The 24,046-nt window shown below is 21.5% G+C and overlaps 7 protein-coding genes across 7 annotated transcripts; 5 read left to right on the plus strand and 2 right to left on the minus strand. All coding sequences in view use genetic code 6, as the record gives it.

Annotated features, from left to right (window-relative positions):
- Nucleotides 1-2,323: 2,323 nt before the first annotated feature.
- Nucleotides 2,324-3,358, minus strand: TTHERM_00581560 (hypothetical protein; the record flags this gene model as incomplete). Its single annotated transcript, XM_001018899.2, has 1 exon — nt 2,324-3,358. The coding sequence occupies one exon, from the start codon at nt 3,356-3,358 to the stop codon at nt 2,324-2,326; it is 1,035 nt and encodes a 344-aa protein (XP_001018899.2).
- A 1,842-nt stretch (nt 3,359-5,200) lies between these two features.
- On the minus strand, nt 5,201-6,202 carry TTHERM_00581570 (hypothetical protein; the record flags this gene model as incomplete). Its single annotated transcript, XM_001018900.1, has 1 exon — nt 5,201-6,202. One exon carries the CDS (start codon nt 6,200-6,202, stop codon nt 5,201-5,203), a length of 1,002 nt encoding a protein of 333 aa, XP_001018900.1.
- Nucleotides 6,203-8,640: 2,438 nt separating this feature from the next.
- On the plus strand, nt 8,641-9,615 carry TTHERM_00581580 (hypothetical protein; the record flags this gene model as incomplete). Its single annotated transcript, XM_001018901.2, has 1 exon — nt 8,641-9,615. Exon 1 carries the CDS (start codon nt 8,776-8,778, stop codon nt 9,613-9,615), a length of 840 nt encoding a protein of 279 aa, XP_001018901.1. The 5' UTR covers nt 8,641-8,775.
- Nucleotides 9,616-11,197: 1,582 nt separating this feature from the next.
- TTHERM_00581590 (cyclic nucleotide-binding domain protein) lies at nt 11,198-15,876 on the plus strand. Its single transcript, XM_001018902.2, has 6 exons — nt 11,198-12,603; nt 12,670-13,156; nt 13,339-13,440; nt 13,512-13,896; nt 14,215-14,877; nt 14,950-15,876. The coding sequence occupies exons 1-6, from the start codon at nt 11,314-11,316 to the stop codon at nt 15,845-15,847; spliced, it is 3,825 nt and encodes a 1,274-aa protein (XP_001018902.2). The 5' UTR covers nt 11,198-11,313; the 3' UTR covers nt 15,848-15,876.
- An 891-nt stretch (nt 15,877-16,767) lies between these two features.
- On the plus strand, nt 16,768-19,964 carry TTHERM_00581600 (PX-SNARE domain protein; the record flags this gene model as incomplete). Its single annotated transcript, XM_001018903.1, has 12 exons — nt 16,768-16,818; nt 16,879-17,175; nt 17,240-17,524; nt 17,590-17,703; nt 18,377-18,437; nt 18,497-18,577; nt 18,640-18,743; nt 18,803-18,946; nt 19,022-19,066; nt 19,126-19,222; nt 19,275-19,369; nt 19,425-19,964. 12 exons carry the CDS (start codon nt 16,768-16,770, stop codon nt 19,962-19,964), a joined length of 1,914 nt encoding a protein of 637 aa, XP_001018903.1.
- Nucleotides 19,965-20,542: 578 nt separating this feature from the next.
- Nucleotides 20,543-20,920, plus strand: TTHERM_000581609 (hypothetical protein; the record flags this gene model as incomplete). Its single annotated transcript, XM_012798325.1, has 1 exon — nt 20,543-20,920. The coding sequence occupies one exon, from the start codon at nt 20,543-20,545 to the stop codon at nt 20,918-20,920; it is 378 nt and encodes a 125-aa protein (XP_012653779.1).
- Nucleotides 20,921-21,545: 625 nt separating this feature from the next.
- Nucleotides 21,546-24,046, plus strand: TTHERM_00581610 (transmembrane protein, putative; the record flags this gene model as incomplete). Its single annotated transcript, XM_001018904.4, has 4 exons — nt 21,546-21,706; nt 21,853-21,981; nt 22,154-22,269; nt 22,326-24,046. Exons 1-4 carry the CDS (start codon nt 21,645-21,647, stop codon nt 24,044-24,046), a joined length of 2,028 nt encoding a protein of 675 aa, XP_001018904.4. The 5' UTR covers nt 21,546-21,644.

A 24,046-nucleotide genomic window follows, 5' to 3' on the forward strand; every position in this document is an offset into this window, starting at 1 on the left:
AAAAAATCAAGCAGTAAAAATTTATAAATTTTATGAGATATTAAGTACTTTACAACAGAATAGTTAAATGAATTATGTTTCATATATCTCATAAGTTGTTTTTTATAATTTTATAGTTGAATACTTGATAAATTCAGCACGGATTTGCATTCTTTCATTTCTTTAAAGTGCTTCAAAAAAGCATTTATTATATTTTTAAGACTATTTTAAGTATCATTAAAATTTTTTTCTTCTTTTTTGTAATTTTATGTTTTAGAAATATCATTTAACATTTTTTGAGAATTTTAATCATTTTTACCTACTTTCATTGAAAAAGATGAAATTTCATTATTTTTTTCAAATATTTTTTCGATTTAACTATCATCTAAGGATTTATAATTCTAATTATTATTTTAGTTTAATATATTTTTTTCATTTTTAATATTAATTTCTTCATGCTTAGATTAAACATTTCTTATTTACTCGCCATACAGATGATCACAATGATTTATTTGCTCCTAATTATTTATAAATATTTCTTATGAATCATAAAGAGAAATGTCTTTATTATTTTAATATTCTTAGCTACACATTAGATTCTAACTTAATGATAAATCTTAAATTTAGTTTTTTTTATTTAAAGGCTATTTGATATTTTCATTATTTTATTAAGAGATGTCAAAATTCAAAAAGTACTCTGGCTCATATATAATTCTAGTGCTATTCACGATCTATTAATTTAATAGTTAGATTTCATTTTTAAAATTTTGGAAATTTTAGTCAATTGTCATTTTAGGCTAATGATATTAATCGTTATCAAATTAATTATGGAAACTTTTTGGAGGATTCATTTAAGAAATCTACTCTTCCATTTAAAACTCTTTGTAATAGATCATTTGTTTTATATTTTTTTATTGCTGATTTTAGTTAAAGATTTGATTAACAAAATGAGCTTGTTTTCCCTTTTCTTAATTGTATTTTTATAATTTTTCTGCTTAAAATATATATAATATTTCAAAAATCATCAGATTTCAAAATCTTAATATTTAAAAAATTATATATATATATTATATAAAACAAACCAAAAAAAGTTATAAATTTAAGAAATTATCTTTTTATTTATAAAGTAATTTAATATCTATCTATCAACTATTCAATACCAAAACAATATAATATTAATACTAAATAATAATTAAGATTTGAACTAAAAATCTATTTAAATTTACACCCAAAAGCAATTAAAAAAATAATTTTATAAAATCGTGATTCAATGAAGATTCATAACTTGAAAGAATTAATATTTATTTAATCTATTACAAAAAATTATTTTGTTAGGTTTAGTTTTTAAATCAGCATATATTTTTTTCATCAGTGAAATCAATAGTAAGCTGTTAACAATATAAATATAATTTGAAAAACCTATTAAAAAAATTTATGTTATTGAAATATTTTACTAAAATACACATTTAAAGTGAAATATTATGTGCGACTTAAAAATAAATGAAGAATTATTAAATAATTCCTTCATTCTCCATCATAAATTCAATCATTAATTGTAAATTTTAATAAAAATAATAAATTGAATTAAATTAATTAAAAGAAAAATTTAGAATTTTAAATTTATTCTTTCATAAATTATATGATATAAATATTTTATTAATTAATTCAATCTTATTATGATTTTTTAAGCAATTATATTCATTTTTTGTAGATTTTTGATCAATTTTACAAACAAAATACGATTTTTTTACATTCTTTCTAATCGTTAATGAAATACATTTAATATTAATTTTACTGTTAAAAATAAACTAGATAAGCTAACTATTTATAAAAATGACTCTATCTATATATTTCCTATTTACATAAAAATAGGTATTTTTGTTCATAAATTTTATCTTAAAATATTTTTTAGATTATTTAGTTTGTTTAAAATAGATATTATTTCAGTATTAAGTTAATAAATTTAATTTATAAAAATAATTTCGCCTTTTCTTTTTAGTAATGTTTATGACTGTAAGTAGAAAAACACACTTTTTTGGAAGTGAAAAAGGTAAGTAAAATATTAATAATAATTAGACTAATAAAAGTAATGTAATAATTAAAATCTAAGTGCAAAATTAATTAATTTACATATTTTGAAAATTAATGAAGTGACGACAAAAAGTGCGTGTGTGTTACTTTGATTAAACAATTTTAGTGTCAAAAAATAATAAATTTATATAAAACACATAACTTTTCTTAAATAAAAGTGAATGATTCTTCATGTATAAATTGATATTTTTTTTTTTTTTTAATTAATCAAACAATTATTTAATTTTTAATTATTTTGTTTATAATAAAATTATCAATAATTGGTTAACTCTTCTAAATTCTTTGGATCAATGATGCAATTTTTTAAGAATAAAATTTTTTCTTTCACATCTTGTTTATCTATCACTTTTGATTTACTTAGCCACTCATAGCTATCATTCGACAAAAAATCCAAAAATAGCTATTTCAAAATTTTATGGGTAATTAAATATTTTACTACAGAGTAGTTAAAAGAGTGCTATTTCATATATCTCACAAGTTGCTTTTTTAGATTTTAGATCTACTATCTTGATAATTATATCTCTATTTTACAATCCTTCAATTATTTAAAATGCTTGAAAAAAGCACAAACAATATTTTTAAGGCTATTTTAGGTTTATTTACTTTTGCTCTCTGAAATTTGATATATGCAAGATGATTTATTTTCTTTAGCTGCTTCGAGTTAAAATCTATTATTTTTGCTGTCTAAGTTTTAAATAGCTGAACTGTAATCTGCTTCAGTCTACTCAAAGATTGATTCTAAAACATTTTATTTGTAGTTTTTAATTTTTTGTTCACATTCAAAACCATTTTAAATTGGTTAAAATAAAGTATTTTTAGCATTTTCACATTCATATTCATTTAAATCACTCTCATTTTTTGAGGAGATATGCATATTTTAATCATTCTAAAATTCTTTTAAATCTTTCTAACAATCAAATTGATGATTTGAGTCTTTATAATCCATATTATTTGGGTAAAAATCTAACTGATTGATATGATAATAGCTACTTAAATAAGAGTATTAATTCGTTTGATTGTTTGAATTGTCTTCATTTAAATTTTATATATTTAAAAAGTATTCAGGTTCATATATGATTTAACTATGATAATCATTAGCATAGCATTTATAATATTGATTGATAGATTATTCTTTGTTTACTAAGTATTTTTATTGATCAATTTCACTATCCAAAATATTAGCTTGATCACAGCAAGTGATACATGGCTATGGAATGTCGTGTGGTAGTCTAAATTAATTATTATTATGTGTTATCATACGATTAATTTAGGGAAAATCCTAATTCATTAACTATATTTGCTATAAAAAAATTTTAGTTATTAATACCTTTTTGCTTTGTTTTTTAAAGTTTTTAAGAAATTAGATAATATCAATAAAAAAATGAAGATCAATATTTAAAATTAACTTATTTAATATTAAGCATTTTTCTCACTACATACATACATTACTATAATAAATTTAAGACTCAACAATCGTTTATTATTAATTCAAAATAAATGTTAAAAAGTACCCTTCAATAAATTGAATACTCAAATAAAAATTTATTTATGTAAGTATATTCTATGAAATTCCATAACAACAAAAAGAAAGAAAAGAGTTAAATTTTCTTCAATTAATTATTTTTAGATAAATGATTGATTGATTGTCTTTCCATCTCTAATTTATTTTTTTATCATTTCTTTATTCGTTATTTGACTATTTGTGAGAGAAAAAAAAGAAATTAGTTAATATTAAAAAACAATTTCTTATTTTTAATGAATACATTTTAAAGTAACAAAATTAAATAATCAAATATATTCTTTGCGTTTTATTACTATATTATTAAAATAAAATTTTTAAGAAGAAATGAAATAAAAAATAACTTAATTTTTTCATAAACCATCTTATTTCTTAAATAAAACAATTTAAATAAAATTAAATATTTTCTTATAGAGAAATGCAAAAATAAAATTAAGATATGAACAATCAATTAAAAGTTACATCCTAAGCCAACTAATAAAATAAGTTTGTAAAATATTTAATTAAGCATTCATAACTTGAAATAATTATATTTTATTAATCCTACAATAGTTTTTTTTGTAATATTTTGTTTATTTTTCAACATATATTTTTGAAATCGTGAGTAAGTAAGTTGCCAACAATATAAATAAATATAAATTGAAAAATCTATCCAAAAAATTCACAATGAAATTCTTTACTAAAAATGCGTATTTTACGCAATTTATTTTGTGCGATTTTTAAAAATAAATGAAGGATTATTAAATAATATTTCTCTCAAAGTCTTTAAATTATAAATTTAATAATTCATTCTAAATTTTAATAAAATAATAACTTGTTTTAAATATTCATAGAAGAAAATTATATATTTAAATTAATTTTCTCAAATTATGATTTTAATATTATATAAATAAATACAATATTATTATTATTTGATAAACAAACAATACCATTCTTTGTAGATTTTTTATAAATTTTACAAAATAAATATGAATATTTTGTTATCCTCAAAATCTTACTCAAAAATATTTAATATAGATAAATTTTATTTTTAAAATTAATCTATCTGCATACATAAATGAGTCAATTAATTTTGTAATTCATGACTTTTTATATGTCTTATTTACATAAAAAATAATTTAGTTTGTTAAAATAAAAATTATTTCAGTATTATACATTTAATTTACAATTAAACCGTTACAATTTATTTTATTTATTAATATATTTTTGGTTGTATTTATGACTTTATGAAAGCCCACTTTTTTGGTAGCGATAAAGGTAAGTAAAATAAATATTGAATAATAATTCAATTAATAAAATTAATGTCATAAATATTTAAAAAAGTATTTAATAAATATACTTTGAAAGTTAATAGAGTTATGTTAATTGCTTTTGAAAAGGATGTTTCCTTAAAAAGGAAAAAAAAATGTGTGACAAATGCTCTAATTAATAACTTTTAATGTCAAAGAATAGATAAACAAACAAACAAACAATAAGTTTATAAAAAACACATTAATTTATTTAAATAAAAGTGATTAATTCTTGATACATAAATAAAAATTCTTTTATATTAATCAATTAACTATTTAACTTTTATTTTTTATTTTTTTAATTAACGAAAAATTTCAATTATCAATAATTGATTAACTCTTCTAAATGCTTTTGATCAATGATGCAGTTTTTTAAGAATAAAATTTTTTCTTAAACATTTTGTTTATCCATCACTTTTGATTTACTTAACCACTCATAGCTATCATTCAACAAAAAATCCATCAGCAACAATTTATAAATTTTATGGGTAATTAAATATTTTACTACAGAATAGTTAAACGAGTGTTATTTCATATATTTTACAAGCTGTTTCTTTAAATTTGAGAACTAATATCTTGATAATTCCATCCCCATTTTAAAATCCTTCAATTGCTTAAAGTGCTTCAAAAAAGCATATACAATGTTTTTAAGGCTATTTTAGGTTTATTTACTTCTGTTTTCTTAATTTTGATATACGCAAGCTGATTAATTTTCTTCAGCTGTCTCTAATTAAAACCTATTATTATTGCTGTCTGATTTTTAAATAGTAGAACTGTAATCTGCTTCAGTCTGTTCAAAACTTAATTCTAAACCATTATATTTGTAATATTAAATTCTTTTTTCACCTTCAAAACCATTTTAAAATGTCTACTAAATGGGTTTAGCATGTTTACTTTCATCATCTTATTAATTACTTTGGTTTTTTGCACATAAATGCATATTTTTATTATTCAAAAATTCTTTTTAGTCATTAAAACAATTTTGTTATTGGCTCGATTCATCTTAATTCATATTATTTGAGTTAAAATCTAAGGGATTGCTACGATTATAGTCTATTAAATTTGAGTGTTAATTGATTTGATTGCTTGAATTGTCTTCATTTGGGATTTAAGTATTTAAAAAGTACTCAGGTTCATATATGATTTAACTATGGTAATCATAAGAATTGCATTTATAATATTGATTGATGGATTATTCTTCGTTTGCTATGTGTTTTTTTTACTCAATTTAACTATCTAAAGTATGAATTTGATCACAGCAAGCGATAAATGGCTAAGAAATGCTGTGTAATAGTCTAAATTAATTGTTATTATATACTATCATATGATTAATTTAGAAAAAATTCTATTTTAAATACTATATTTACTTGAAAAAACTTTAGTTTTATATACCTTTTTGCTTTTTTTTATAACAAATTCAGTAATTAGATAATATAATTTAGATTGGTTTTCAATAAAAAAATCAATATTTAAAATATACTTATTTAAAACTAAACATATAAAACATTACATCCATTAATGTAATTTTTTTAACATCAACAATCATCCATCATTAATTAAATAAAATATGTAAAAAAATATTCTCTCTTCAATGAATAGATCGATCAATTATCAAATATATATTTATGCACTCATTTTTTATTAAATACTATAGCAACAAAAAGAAAGAAAAGAGTTAAATTTTCTTTAATTACTCCTTTCTCAATAAAAGATCATCTACTAATCTCTGATTTATTAGATTATCATTTTTTATATGTTATTTGATTCTTAATGAAAATATAAATGAAAGCAACCAACACAAAATACAATTTCTTATTTGAGTATATTTATTTTAATGCAACAAAATAAAATAATCAAATTTACTTTATGCCATTTATTATTTTATAATTAATTTAAAATTGCCAAGAAATGAAATAAAAATATAAAAAATTATTTTATTTTTTCATAAAAAGTTTATCCTAGAGTTTAAAATAAAATTAAAACATTTTCTTATTTACATAATATTAAAAATTATTTTAAATTTAACATAATATATTTATATTCTGGTTAGTTAAGGACTAATTCAATTTAAATTTTCAATCAAATTTTAGGATTAATAAACATCTTTATCGTACTATTTTCCAGAAAAGACAATAAAAAATTTTCCTTGAAAAGTATCGAGATAATTTAAAAATAAACGCAAACTACGGTATATATCTCTATCTTAAAAAAATAATAAAATTTTTAATTTTAATTATTTAACTTTTCATTTACCATCACTACAACTAACTATACTATTTCTTTAGCAATTTATTTTCAAACAAAATATGATTTTCTAAATTCAAATTTAGTATTCTCTTTTTGGACATTTCAAACAGGATTATTACTTTTTTTAATATATAATTTAAAATGTTAAATTTTGTTACGCCTTAATTATTAAATCTTATATTTCATGATTGTAAAATTGTTTGAATTCATTTATAACAAGTAATAAAGAAACAATTTCAATATTAGACTATACTTTACACAATTTTTTAATGTGTCACATAAATTTAAATGAATAAAATTAATCTAAATAAAATTTTTTAATATATTTAAGAATTAATGATTTCTATCTTCTTTGTACATATTATTAATGATCTAAATCATTTTCATTATATTCTTTATTTTATTCATATTATTGAGGCAAATAATTTATTTCTTATGGTTTCTTAAAATAAATAGAATATACAAAGAAATCTTTAATTTAAATGAAATACTTCAAATTAATAATTTTTATTTTTCTATGATAGTTAAGTTTATATCAAACTTTTAACAAATTTTATTGAATTTATCTAAAATTATTAATAATATACAATTTAAATATAAAATATATCAGCTAAAAAATAATTAATCTATTTACACATATACTTTTTGTATAAAGCGAGCATTATATTTCAAACTTTTAATCAAATATTTTACTCAATTTAAAAATACTAAATCTTATTTTTTTAAAATATTTAAGGTAGGCTCTTCTACCATGTCCTAATATGGGAGTAGAGTTAAAAATCCAATTTAAGACAGATAAGGCAGTTAATTAGAGATAAAGAGGCAGATTAAATTACAAAAAAATATTTATATAATTTATTATTAAAAATAAACAATTTAGATATTGATTTATTTGCCATTTTTTTTACATACATTGTGAGCTCTATTAAATGAGTTACTCTTTTTTTAACTTAATCGAAATAGTGAACAATAACAAATAATTTTGTATTTTAAAATATATATATAAATAAATAATGTTATAATGTGAAATGTTTGATTAAAATTTTATACTTTTTTATCGAGCTATGATAAAATAAATTTAAATAATGTTATCAAATTTATTCATTTTAAGCAATTTATAAAAATTGAAAGTAAATAAAAACTATTTCGTTTAATAAATAGTTATATGTTATTATTTATTTAAATATTTTTTTATTCTAATGTCAGTAATAATTTAAATATGTATTAATTCAATAAATTTAACTTAATATAAAAATAAATGATTTTAAATGATTTTGTATTTTTAGAATACATAAATGTGTACTAAAATAGATCAAAAAAAATATTCAATACATATTCAAAAAAATAAATTGATAGAAAATAAAATAGATCTATTGATGTATGTATGTATGTATGTATGTATGCATGTAAATCGAAAATAATTTATATCACAAATATAGTTCTGAAGTTTGATTGATCAAATTGCTAGATTACAAAATGGATAGTTATAAAATTTTAGATAGATTTGCAAAAAAATTAACAGCAAATTAAATCAATCAAAATTCAGATAATTAATACAAATAATTAATCTGTTAACAAATTCAAAACTAATTAAATAGAATCTATATTGATTTATTTGTTTTTAAAAAAATCTATTTAAAGCGACTTAAAATGTCAAACTACAATAGTTAGGAAGGTGATAGATTTAGGAAGACAGTTTTTTGTTCAAATAATCCGAATAAAGAGCTCAATCCTCCGAGACATATTACAAAGCGTCCGATGGATAAAATACTCCAGCAATTAAATTAAAATGATATTTCTTTATCTAAGTCTAGCATATAAAAACCAACTATTATGAACGTTAATCAGTAAACTTATTGCTACAACAAGGAAATTAAGTAGCCTGTTAATGTAGAAATTAACTCCAAGAAGATAGTTGGAAAGAAGCTTTACGAAGATAAATTAAAAGAAAATATTGGTAAAAATATCATAGTAAGTCCTCCTATAAATACAGAATAATTAAATGTGCGTAAAGCATCAGGACAATATTATTAGGGTAAAAACACTTAAAGTTAAAATGTTCAATAACATTATCCAAATGCTCCAAGATAGCTTGAATGCAAAAAGAAGTAGTTTGAAAGCAAAAAGCTAAACAAAGAGACCATTACAACTGAATTAACAGATTAAATTAATCATCATGATAAATATAGATCTCAATCAATATCACAAAGAAGATAGATTCCTTAAAAGACAACTATTTAAGATTGTTTTAACGATTTCCCTAACTAAAATAAGGTGTAAAGTCAAAGAAACTCATCCTAACAACCCCAATACAACTCAACTACAACAACAAGAGGCTAACGTTCTACTACCACTCATGATTCTTTTAGTGCTGGTGTTTAATATAACAAACCTTTTGTACCTTCAAATTAATAAAATCTAGTAAGAAAGACAAATGCATACTACAAATATGGAACATCAACAACTACTCATTCTTCGTTCTACCTTTGAAGACAGACTTGTTTGCAATAAAAATAATAAATAAACTTAAAATATAAATTAATTATATAAAAAATTAACCAATTAATTAAAATCAATGCATTTTCTATTCTATTTTTCTCTTAAAATGTATTTCTATTTTATATTTGAAATCACTCAGAAAAAAACTATAAATGGCTTACCTTTATTTTTTTATTAATATATTGTTTTTTATACAAATTAGGTAAAAATTATTTTTAAATTTAAAAAAAAAGATGAAATAGTTTTGTTTGTTTGTTTGTTTGTCTGTCTGTCTACTTTTTTAAACTAAAAACACATAATTAAATTAAATTTTTAAATTAGAGTAAAATAAGTGATATATGCACATGTAGTTGTTTGTTTGTATTTACTGAGCTAGAAAAAATATTAATTAAAAGATTATTTTTATTGTCTGTTTATTTACAGTTTATAGTAATGATTTTTATCAAAAAAATAAAATAACCATTTATATTTATTATTAGTTAAAACCATTAAAAATATTTAAATTAAATTATTATTTTGTGTGTATTGTAAATGAAATTATGCAAATTGTAAGCAATTTTAATAAAATTAATGACTTTTGGAAATTTAAATGCCACTTTATTTATTTAACTATTCATTAAAATGACTTATGAATTATGCATGTAAGTAAATTAACAATTTTAATTCCAAATTTAATTACAAAATTTATTAAATTTTTAATGTAACAAATATTTTATGTGTATTTAAAAACTCATTTTTTATTTTGATTTGCAGCTTAAAATAATTAAAAATAGTTGGAGGATATAAAAAAACCTTAAATTGGTCTAAATATTTTCTACGTATAAGCTAGTATTTATATGCACTATTTACAAATTTGATAATTATTAATTAAATCAAGTATATTTAATTTCATTTTATCATATTTTTGATTAATTTTTTAATACCTTAGAATTTTCTTTGTGGTAAAAAATTATACCAGTAAGAGTATCTTATATTTTTTTGAGAATAAAACAAAATCACATTTATTTAATGTAAAAAGGATATTAAAATCAATGATTAGCTGTTTGCTATGAAAGAAAACTTCTAAAATAAAATAATATGAAGCATATGTAATTTTAACCTCAAAGGACATTATCGCCATTATCAATTTAGTTATGAAAATATATCATGTTTAGAAACTTATTTAGTACAGCTAATTAATTAATCAAGTTTCTATATTAGGTTAACCAATTCGTTTTTGAAATTTCAGACACAAAAATAAATTGAGTATTTGAAAAATATTACAAGATAACTAATTGTTTATTTTGACAGTATTTATTTTTGTAATTATTCATATAAAAATAGTTGATTATTTATGAAAAAAAAAAATCAATATTTTTATGAGTAATGTCCTGCTTATAAATTATTATCTTATAATATGCCAAATTGGATTGATGAAAAAGCAGTAATAAAAAATAGATTGATTAGTGTAAAAGAATCAATTGTTTAATTTAGTTAACTATTTTTCTTAGCTTTTGACATTAACAAGCAAAATCGAGTTTAATAGTCAATTATTTAATTTATTAATAATAAGTTAAGAAAAGTATATAAATTAGTTTAATAATACATACATAGATCATTAGTAGAATTTGTTTGTGTGATTAGTATAATTAAAAAATCAAATATTGCTTTAATATTTTAAATCTTAATACATTGAAATATTGTCAGGGGATGCTTAAATTTATGAAAGTTGCGATGACGCAAAGTGATCAAGATTATCAAAAAGAGGAAAGCTACTCTTAGACTTTAGTTAGTCCAAAATAAGACTATTATCCACACAAATCAGCTAGAAATTATAATCCTAATATACTACTAAGCAATAACAGTAACCAGATTGATTCTTTTAATGAAGAAGATCCAAGAAGATACCTTTCTATTAATAGTCCTAAAAGCTCTGTCAGATTTGGAGATGAGCAGAGAAGAATTCTTCTTGATGGGAAGAATAATTTAGATAAATTGGCTGATAAATATTGCGATGAAGAGTAAGAAGAAGAGGAATATGATTCTGTATAACTTGATAATAATTAAGAAAATGTAGTTAGCAAGAAACTATAATCTTATCTAAGAAACTCACCAAACAACAATGATAGTTCTAATACAGGAGAAGAAATTAAAAATTCTTGGGGTACACAATTTGAAAAAGATTAAAAGCAAAACAGAAATTTAGATGTATTAACTCTAAATAGCCAGAAGCTTTCTGTTTAAGGAAGAGACAAAAGAAGGAAATGCTCACTGTTTATAGAAAACTTAGGTGCAGAATTTTTGAAATTTGAAGAGAAAACTCTTCGATCAAATGATTAAATTTCTCAATATGAGGCAAATGCAATCAGCATTTCTCCTACTAAACCGCAATCTTTATATGCAAAACACTTATTATAGCTCGTAGGATAGAATTCCTTCAGCAGTAGGTATCAAAGTATTAACTTACACAATGAAAATGTTAGCGGTGCTCTTAATCCCTTAAATGATACACCAATGAATGAAGAAATATTTAAAAAAGATTCATCCAAAAGCGATGAAAACAATCTTAAAGGCTTTAAAGGCGTTTGGAAAAAGAAATCTCTTATCATCATTTACCTAGCAAGAAAATTTGTTGTTGACTTAAAAAAGTATTCAAATATATGGAGACTAAAAAATTTAACAGCCAACTAGTTTCGAGCTATAAATGATATTAGTAGTGATGAAAACGAATTCTTGATGAACTCTGAAAAAGGACATGAAGGCTTTTTCAGTAAACTGATGCTTAAAATTAAAAATAACAAGACTTTAACAAAATTTATTATGCATAACTTTGTTGTAATTCGGCCTGACAGTCCATTTAAGCTATTATGGGATTGCTTCATTTTAATTCTACTATTCATTAATATTTTTTATATTCCAATAAAAATTTGCTTTACAGGAGTTCACTAAATGAAATTAAATGAAATGTATTAGGTGCTTTTATACGATTTACCCGGATATGTAATATTTTATTTATTTATTTATTATTTTCTTAAGTTAATTTAAAATATCTTTTTATATAAAAAGTCATTCATATTAGATTCAATTATAAGAGCAAATACTGCGTTTTACCAAAAGGGATAACTTATTACTCAAAAATCAAAGATTTTAATGAATTATTATAAAGAAAGTTTTTTTTTAGATTTATTTATTATAATTCCATATTTGATTTCTATTAAGGCTAATATTCCATTTTTGGATATTACTTTCTTGCTCAGGCTTACAAGATTGACAAGTATTTTTAATAACTTTGAATAAATGTTAAACCTTTCCTAAAAGCGAAGTGCGATCTTTATTCTTATTAGATTATTTTTTACAATGTTCCTAGTGGCTCATTTTTGTGGTTGTGCTTTTTTTTATGCTGGAACTTATAATTTGTTGCCATACAACGAAAAATCAAATCTTGATTTAGATCAAATTTCTTGGGTTTAAAAGGCTGATATTTTAGATAAATCTTTCTAAGAAAAATACACTGCATGTCTTTATTGGGCGACAATCACTATGATTACTGTAGGTAAATATAGCTAATTATATTTGAGAACCGCCAATTACTTTTAAATCATAAAACCAAGATATAATTTTATTTAAAAGCTATTTATTTTCATATATAAAATTCTACAAATAAATCTATCTAGATAAAATATTTATAGTTTCTTTGTAAATAAGGGAATTAAAAAAGCTTTATAAATATTATAGGTTATGGAGATATTGTGCCGACAAGAACCACAGAAAGATAATTAGCATTAATAATTACGTTATTTAGTTGTGCAGTTTATGCTTATTCTATTAATGTTATTGGTAAAATACTTTGAATTTTCTGATATTTTAACTAACGCTAACGAATCAATTAATTAAATAAATAAATTAAGGTCTTATATTGTAAGAAATAACAAAAGAGAAACAGATTTTAAAAAATAAACTGAGTGTATTAAGCTCTTATATGAAAAAGAGAGGCTTAAGCAGTGCACTTTAAGAAAAGGTGAAGACTTATTTTAATTATATGCATGAAGAAGACCTTAAGTTTAATGAAGGAGGAGAAATCTTCTTTAAGGAGGTAAAAGGACAATTAAAAACAGAAGTTCTATCTGAAATTTACTATAAAACTCTTTGTTAGTCCAACCTCTTCAGGATGAGTTTTTCATAAAATTTTTTAAAGAGTCTGTCATTTGTTATGGAAGAGTAAAAGTATGTCTGTGACGAAGTCATTTTAGACATAGGACAAGAATGCAACAGTCTTTACTTCATTTCTAGAGGGTAATTCAATTAAAATAACTCTGAATACAAAAAAAAAATTGAAAAATTTCACATTTCTAAATTAAATTCTGATAAAAGTGGCATTTTTTCTTATTCAAATAAAAAAACACTTCAATTTAATAATTTAATGAAAAATCATTGGAGAATTATTATGAAAAATAAACCTAAAATTATTATGAAAAGTTAATAAATAATTATTGTGATTATTTAACTTAAAATTATTATGAAAAATTAACCAAGAATTATTATTTAATAATAAATAATATGAGTAATTTGTTTAGAATTTAATAATAATATTTTATTTAATTAATTAATTAGTGAGGTTTAAAGTTTAATTGATGGTGGAATAGTTATTGGAAATCACTATAAAGGAGATATTTTTGATGAGATTTCATTTTTTAGGGATGGAATGAGCCAAATTAAATATAAAAGCAATGGGATAACAACAATTGTTTTGTTAAAAAAAGAGAGCTTTATAAGTGTTTTGAAAAAATACCCTAGAGATTATGAAAAATATTGTGTGATGAGAGACAAAATAAAATTTTACAATAATTTAAGAAATTTTGAACATAAGTGTAAACTGTGCTAGTCATTTAAACATACTATCAGAGATTGCTTATTTGTAAATCCTTAATTTAATAATCCAAAGATCTTATATGAGCATAATAGAAATGTCAATTAAGAGAGAAATCCAGAGGTTAAAAGATCATCTCCAATACTTTCATTCAGTGAATTCAAAGAAAATCAAAGAGAAGTTAGAGATACTGTGATTAAATATTTAATAGATTAGAATCCATTTGAAGAAAGTCCACAAGACCTACTCAATATAATTTAGTAAATTGTTGATTATGACAACATAGAAACCCAGCAATATAAAGGGACTTACTAAACTTCTCTCAACTAATGTGAAATTCCATCCCCAGATTGTGGATCAATATACAAAAAAGTTAATTTTTCAACTTCACAAGATTTAACTGAAGTGTAAACAAATTAATTAATTAAGCTATTACAAAATTTAAATTAAAAATTTTTTTATTATAAATTAAAATAAAGATCAGACGAGAGTCCTTTTAATAATAAAAAAGGAAAATCATTTGGATAAAATATTATTTAAAAGAAATTAAGTGGAATAATTAATGATTAACAAATGATTTCTAGCTCTTATTAAAATAATCACCAATATTAATAAAATAGTTTAAAAAACCAAGATGGTCAAAGAATTTACTATTAAAATCAATAGAAAATCAAGTAATTAGATGAAATCGAAGAAAATTAACAATTAGATTAAATAAATAACGTATAAACATAACAATCAAATTATTAAGACAGATACCTCAGCATACCTTCTGACATGGTCAGTATTAATAGTCACATGTATACTAATACAAAAAAAATTACCTCATAATAAACAATGAATAGTTAGAGAGCACAGCTACATCGATCGTCTTCTAAGAGCTACGCTATCAATAATGACAATCCTCCTAGCAATAGTTAATAAATGTCTAAATTCGAACCTTAAACCTTTAGCTCAAAGAATATAATACCTAACGAAAATAGCTTCACTATTGATAATAGTGTAAGGGTTGCAAAAAATGTAAAGTAAGCAGATTAATTATTTTAAATCTAAAACTAAAAGAACTTTATGGTATTAAAAGATTTTGATAAAGGGTTTTAATTTTAGATTTACTTTCCTGAAAAAAATTTTGATAATGTCATTTAAGATGCGATGAAAGCTCGTAGAAAAACAGTTTAAAATATAAATAAGGTGATTGATATAAGAAAGTAAGAAGATAAATTAAAGCTGATAAGAAGTAATTTAAATCTAACAAAAGAAAGATCCAAATACAAATAATCTACCAAAATGAATAAGTCTAATCAATAGATTTATTTGTCTTCCATTTCTATTAATTAAATGAATAATCACGAACTTGATAGTTTAGATAAATAATGAAGAAAATTAATAATTTTATTTATAGCACTTTTGTATTTATTAAATATAAAATTATTTTGTAAAAAATATCAATTAGTTTTAATGTTTGTTTTAATTCATTTTTAATTTTTATTAGTTTAATAATAACCATTTATGATTTTTAAAAAAATTGTTGAGGTTTATATAGAAAGCTTTTTTCAAAAATTTAACCAAAAATACCGAAATAAAAATCTATAAATTTATTTAAATGATCATTGAAAATCAAAATTGTACCCTAATTTATTAATTTATTTATCATTGTTTTTCATTCATATTTATATACCAATTTAATATTTTAAGAAAATTTAAATGTTTTTAAATAATTTTTATTATCTATTTTTAGTGCATATTATATCGGTATTTGATTCTTCATTAAGCTTAAAAATTCTTTATACAAATTAAACTCTAAACTTTTATTAATTAATCTGAATACAATTTTTTTTTTGGAAGTAGAAATTAGTCTTTATGTTTTAATTAGCACAACACTAACTAACACAGATTAAAATTTTAAACTTTGATAATATTTGTTTTTGATCAAAGTTAATTTGAATAAATAAATATTCAGTATTTTTCAGATGGTTGAAAAATAATCTATAGCAGAAAGAAATAATAGAAAAATAAATTCTATTTATTAATTTGTTTTAATTCATTTTTTGATAGCTTTTGGTATTGAACAAACAAACAAACAAAAAAAGAAATTAAAAGATATCTATCTATCTATCTTATTAATTAAAATAAATTAATAGTTCAGATATATAATAAATTAGAAATTAAAAAATATTAGAGGATTAATTTTATTAAAAGTAAATTAGTAAGCATCAATAAATCAATCAATATATCAATTAGCTAATTAAACAAGAACTACTAAGAAAGAAAATAGGAAAATAAATAAATAAATAGAAATGGACAAGAAAGATAACTATACAGTAGATTAGTTTTTACAAAACTTCACTGTAATGAAAAGCAAAAAAAAATTAACATTTAATTAACTTTAATTTTCTTTTTGAAATTAGCTTGAACTCATTACCTTAGATACCAAGCAGAATGATAAAGTTTATTACACACTGGAAATGGAATTAAAAGATAGAAGGGTCAAGTGGAGAATCGAAAAGAGATTTTCTGACTTTGAAGCTCTTCACTTAGATTTAAGCAAGACAACAATTGAATTGCCTTATCTTCCTCCTAAGAGTTTGTTTAAGCTCTAGCAGCAAGATCTCCAAAAGAGGAAGAGCGATCTCTAAAAGTATTTGAAATCATTAGTTGTCAGACCAGATATATTGCAAAATGAAATATTCCAAGAATTCTTAGAAGTATCTTTTGTTTGAATGCAAAATATAAATAAATAAATAAAAAATTATGAATTTCATCATAAAGCTTAATAAATACGGAACAGTTCCTAAACAAGTTAATTATAGATAGTTAGGTTCTATAAGCGGATTTTCTATGAAGGTTAGAGATATTCATTATGAAGAATCATAAGGAATTATATTTGTTCTTATTGGCGATAACGACTTAAAAACAAAAGTTGGAGGATTCTTAAGCAGTTTATTAGGAACCAGTAAGAAAGGAGATCCTTGTGGTAGATTAATTTGCCTTAGAGCTAAAAATCAGTATACATTTGATTTTAATAAATTATGGCACATAGACTTCTATTCTCATGTAAAATAATTGATTACAGCATAAAAAGCAACAAGATTTGTTAAAATTTAATTTGTATTTAAAAGCCATAATGTATGCATTTTGATCCTAAGTTAACCATGGTTGCAGTTGGTCTTTACAATGGTGATATCGAAATATACAGAGTCAAAGTAGAGAAAAACTATTAAAGTTATGAAGATGTAATTAATTAAATTTGATAAATTAATTATTTTGCTAAACGCTATATAAATTATTAATGAATGATATATTATTATAACCTGTTTACTTGCTAAATGAATTAAAAGATTAATAAATTACATTTATTGAAAATATTTTAGCAGCTTTTTTTTAAACAAAATAATTGGTTCTAAAACAATAAATGTAATTTATTTTTTAGCTAAGCAATCTTATAGTAGTGATATTTTAAGTTAATTTCACTTTATTTACTATAATCAAGTAGTTTTATTGAAACTTAGCTAAATAGAATAAAAAAAACTCTATAAATAAATATCAATATAAAAGCTTGATTTAAAAAAAAATTAGTTTTTAACAAAAAATAGCATTTTATTTAAAAAGGAATCGAGTATTTATTTTTAAATGATATCAATTAATTTACAATGTATTTTTAGAAATAAAGTTTACATCAAAAAAGGATTTAAATTTAATTTAAAAATTTTTTTCATCCTTTAACAAAATTTCCTTAATTTTAAATAAGATAAAAACTGAAATTGCAAAATAGGATTAAAATCAAAAAATAAATAATCTATATCATTTAAGCATAATTATTTAAGTTAAACTATTTCTTATACAATAGTTAGCCGCTTTTTAATTTTTTTTATTTAATTTGATAAAAATATATTTAATTAATTAAAGTATTGCATTATTAAACGTCACACTTCAGCTATCACAGCAGTTCATTTAGATTTCTAATCAGGTATATTTAAATTATACAACAATATTATTAATTGATTGATTTATTGATACTTTAAATAGCAACTGTTTATTCTATCTCAAGAGATAAGGCATTTTTGGTTACTAATATTGCTAATAACGATAGTCATTACAGAATCGATGGTAAATAAATAAATGTATATATGATAATTACAAATAATTTAAAAATTATATTATTTATTTAGAAAAAATTCTAACTCATCCATTAACTGCTTTATGCGTTGACTCAATAAATGAAAGAGTTTTTGTAGGTGATTCTGTTGGATCTATTTATGTATATACTACAGTCGTAAGTTTTATATTTTTCTAATTTATATCATTAATATATTTTGTTAAATAATTATAAAGGAACCTATATAAATCATCACCTCAGTATTTTTAGAATATGAAAATTAAATAAACGCAATTCACATCACTAAGCAGAAAAATTATATTTTATTTGGCCATGCAACTGGACTTATTAGAGTCTTTGAGCTTAAAAAGAAAGGAAGTGTAAATAAACAAACAAACAAACTTACTAATGATAAAAAATTTATTTATTAATTAATTATTATAAATAAATAATAGGATAGAGTATTAAACCCAATTTCAGCTATAACTGGTCCTGATAATGTAAATAAAATTAAACAAACATTAAAAATATTTTAAATACATAATCTTTATTTATTTAGTTACATAGTTTATCATTTTCATTAAAAGACAAAGAGATCTATTCTAATTGTACCAATAGTCTCTTAATCATTGATTCAGCACACAATCTCCCTGTTAGTAATTAGATTTCTGAATATTTTTAAATATAATTACATTTTTTATTAACAAGTTTCAATCAACGCTCATAAAGATTTGATCACTAAAATACAATATGTTGAAGAAAGAAATATCTTTGTAACTGCAAGCAAAGACTTCACAGTTAAGGTATGTCTTAATAATAAAAGTAAGTTCATGAATTATTTTAATTATAATTAAATAGTTTTGGAAATTGAGAGGCTCTAAAGACGATAAAGAAAGCGAATTCGAACAGCTTTACTTAGCTAACCAAAATAATAAACATCAATAAAAATAAGTAGCAGAGTTATAAGCAGAGATTTAAAAGAGTTCTATTAATCCTATCGAAGAGTCAAGGTAAAAATTCTAAGAAAAGCTTGACAAAGAAAAAAAAGAATAAGAGCAAAGAAGGTTGGAAGAAGAAGCTAAAAAAAAGAAATAGTAAAAATTATATAGATAATATGATAGTGATAGCGATGATCTTGATTCTGATGATGATGACGACAAGTACAATAAAAATAAATAGGTGCAAACTAAGAAAGAAGAAGTATAAACTTCTTAAAAATCTTAACAACAAAATAAAATTAGCAAAGATCAAATAAAATCTGAAGTAAAACCATAAGAAAAATCAACATCCAGCAACCCAAAACAACAACAATAAAAGGAATAAAAGAGAGAAGAAGAGGAAGAAGAAGAATAAGAATAAGAGGATGACGATGATAACATTTTTGGATGGGACAAATGAAATTTTTTATTTCATTTTATATTTTTTAAAACACATAATTATATTTAAAACCGTTAAAAATATGTATCTATGTATTGAATTAGTTTAATTTTTATAATTTATAAATATATTTTTACTATAAATCCTTATAACTTTCATTAAATAAACTTAATAATTTTATTTAATTTTGGTGTTTATTTATAAAATCTTCAAGATTTGCCAATAAAGAATTTATGTCTTTAATCTATCAATACTTTATTTTTAAATTTCTTACTTTTTATTCTGATATTTTTAAAAAATTTTATTTTAAATTCTAAAACTGAAAAACAAACAAACAAGTTTTATTTAATATTTATTTTAAAAATCAGATAAAATCAATACTATCAATATAAAAGAATAATTATATACAAAAGAAATCTGTCTTAGATTGCATTTTAAAATTTATTTCTGATTGTATGTTTAATGTGCGATTATCTATTAAATCTGACGCACTAGTAGCCAGCACCAATATAAATTTGAGATTTTAAGAATTGAAGAAAATAAATATAATTAATTAACTAATTAAGTAGTTGTTTATTTTTTGTAAGGAAAAATGAAAAATGAAAATAAAATGTTAAGAATTAAATTAATAATAAAAGTAAGTAAAAGTTGAAAATCAAAAAATGAGTTAAATTAAGAAAGAAAAAAAAATGCAACCAAAATTAACAAGAAATTAAAATATCTCAATCCAAAATAATAATATCTTTTTACCCAAGTCCAAGTACCTAATTTAAGAGATTAGTGCATTTTGGTAAAGCAGAATTTAAGTATAATGTACTAACTAAATGCACCAATTTAATTTCTACTTTTTAAATATTAAAAATATATTAATAATTAACTAATTAGAAGGAAAAATAGAGATAAAATATGAAATAATAAATAGGAAATTAATTAAAAATCAATATTTTTTCAGCCAAGAAATCCAAGAAATTGAATGATGAAATAAATGCCTAATACAAAATATTATAAATTTTTATTTTAAAAAAATGCTAAACCAATTATTAAAAATTAATTAGATATGAAAAAAAAGTTGGTCTATTAATACTTATCATTAACTTAAAATAACTATGGTGAAAAATAAAAGATTAATTACTTTTAAAACACAATTTAATTAAATAATATTTAAAAGAATTAAATAAAGATCATTCATTCTTTTATTTCTACTTTAAAAGTTTCGATTTTTATTTATTAAAAATGTAAATTTAACATTTTTCTTATTTTTAATTCTGTGTAAATTAGAAAAGTAAGTAACATTTTTATTAATTTTAGATCATTTATGATTATATTTTATATTAAAATGGATTTAAGAAGTAAAAGAAAGAATGTAGCATATCACCTCAAAGAAAGTATGGATTTAATTATATCGTTTTTATATTGTTTAAAATGGTGTAATGTGGATTTTTAATTTTGTTAGGCTGGCTAGAATCTATTGTTTTAATTATTATAATAAGAAATCGCTTTATAATTTGAATAATAAACAAACAATGTTTTATTAATATCTTTAGATAATAATAATAAACGATATTCTTTCTATCTATTTATTTATGAAGGCAGCCTCTACAATAATAATAATAAATAAAATAAAAAATCTAAATAACTAAAACTTAGAAAGAGGAATCTTAAATTAAAAGTTTAAAAAATAAATTAAATAAATAAAGAAATATGGCATCAAAAATAGTAGCAATTTCTACTGAAGCTCTAGAAGTAGGCAAGCGTATTAAAAAGTATCTTAAATTGCTGATTAATTTTACATATTTTACATTACTAGCAGAAGGAAATAAACACATTATTTGTTTATTTATTTAGCATTTACAGTTTTTTTACATATAAACATTGATTGACTTATTAAATAATTATATTCCATTAAAAGGTCCAAAAAAAAAGTTATTTGGCAATTCACAATTGACGATAAGAGACATACAATTGAGCTTTTTGCTTCTTTTGCATCAGGCAAGAGAAAAATCCTCCACAACGGAAAGTTAGTGCATGATAAGAAACAGTAAATAAAATATAAATATGTGAATTGATAGTGTGAGACTTCTCCACTCAACCAAATAATATTGATAATTTTTCAATTTATATTTAAATTGTTTAATTGTTTTTTTAGCTAGAATAAATGCTGCTATTTTTAAATATATTTTAATGTCTTTCATTAATTTAATAACAAACAGATTGATTGAAATGCTCGACTTTGCCATGCCTATCGGAAACAATATGCTTAATATTGTATAGAAAGTAGAAAACTTTGAAATGAGAATTAACAATACCCCTTTCAATTAACTTTTCGGTAATATAAAAATCATATAAAGTTTATCTTTAATAGTAGGTTTAATTATGAAACAGGTGGACGCAGTAAAAGAGGATTTGATGATTTAGATAGCTCATATAAAAAGAAAGATGAAAAAAATGAAGAAAGTTTAGGAATTCGCAGCAATAAAAACCCATTTGCACAAACAATAAATACAAATTACACCGGTTTTGGAGCAAAAACACAACAAAAAAAGAAAGCAGATTTTGGCGACTTTAATGATTTTTAGGGCAGTGGCAATTAGCAATAAGATAACAGCGAATTTGGAAATGTTAATGACTTCCACAACTTTAGTAACTTCGGAAACGCTAATAGCAATAATAATAATAATAACAATAATGGATTTGGAGGTAACTGGGGAGGTTTCGGAAGCAGTTCAACTTAGAATTAACAATAATAGAATCAATAGTAAAAGCCATAACAATAACCATTAAATAATTTCAACAATCTCTTGGACGATGATGATGATGTTCCTGTACCCTAATAAAATATTTAGTAAACTGCATAACAAAACAAAAGCTTCCAACCCTCTAATTTACTTGATTCAGAAGATTCAGCTGATGAGGAAGAATATTATAAAAAATAATAGCAATAACAATAAGGATTTTAGTAGAATCAATAGGGTTTACAACAATAGCAATAAGGATTCTAATAATAATAGCAACAGAACTTCCAATAGTAATAGGGTTTCCAATAATAGTAGGGATTCTAGCAATAATAGCAACCACAAGCAGTATAATAATAGCTTTAATAGCAACAACCACCTCAAGCTCCAAAATAAGAAGAAAAGAAGGCTGATCTTTTGAGTTTGTACAACAATAACAGCAATTAGAACGCTTAATAGTACGGATTATAAAAGTAAAATTAATTTCTTCTTAGCTAAATATTTATTTCCAATAAAAATCCTACTAATTAATCGATTGATTATTTTAAAAATAAATATTTGATTTCAAATATTTAAAATTAAATTAATTTCAAGCAGAAGTATTCAATTAAAAAATAACAAGAACTTTTTTAAAAAAATATTATTTAATTAATTTATTTAAATCAAATAAAAGTGTTTCACTCTTATTTATTATTTTTCAAAAATTAATAGTTTAAATCAGCTCTAAGGAGGAAATGCCTAGCAAAATAATGGAATTAATACTATGAATCAAGGCGGATATAGTATGCAAAATAATGGTATGAACCAAGGAGGTTATGGAATGTAGAATATGAATTAAGGTGGTTATGGAATGCAAAACACAAATCAATACGGTCAATAAAATATGAATCAAGGTGGTTTTGCCTAATAAAATATGAATTAAGCTGGTGGATATGGTCAATAAAACTTGAATTAAGTAGGTTTCGCTTAATAAAATATGAATTAAGTTGGCTATGGATAGTAAAATATAAATTAAGGAGGTTATGGAATGTAAAACAATATGAATTAATAACCAAATAGCAACAATTATATGAACAATTAAGGAGGATTTGGAGCTACACAAATGTAAGGTGCTTATGGTATGAATAACATGTAACAACAATAAAGAATGGGGGGAAATCCCTAAAATACTTAAGTCTAAATGGCTGGTGGTTTCAACTATAACTAAGCAGGTCAAATTGGAGGTGCTCAACAATTCGGATAATAAAACGGAGGTTTTGGCTAACCCTAATAATTATAATAGTAACCATAATAAACTGGATTTAATTAAGTAAATTAACAAGCTCCTAATAACTTTAATAATAAAAATGCACCTTCAAAATAACCTCTTGA

Source organism: Tetrahymena thermophila (assembly GCF_000189635.1).
Source record: "Tetrahymena thermophila SB210 genomic scaffold scf_8254592, whole genome shotgun sequence".
Classification (NCBI taxonomy): domain Eukaryota; phylum Ciliophora; class Oligohymenophorea; order Hymenostomatida; family Tetrahymenidae; genus Tetrahymena; species Tetrahymena thermophila.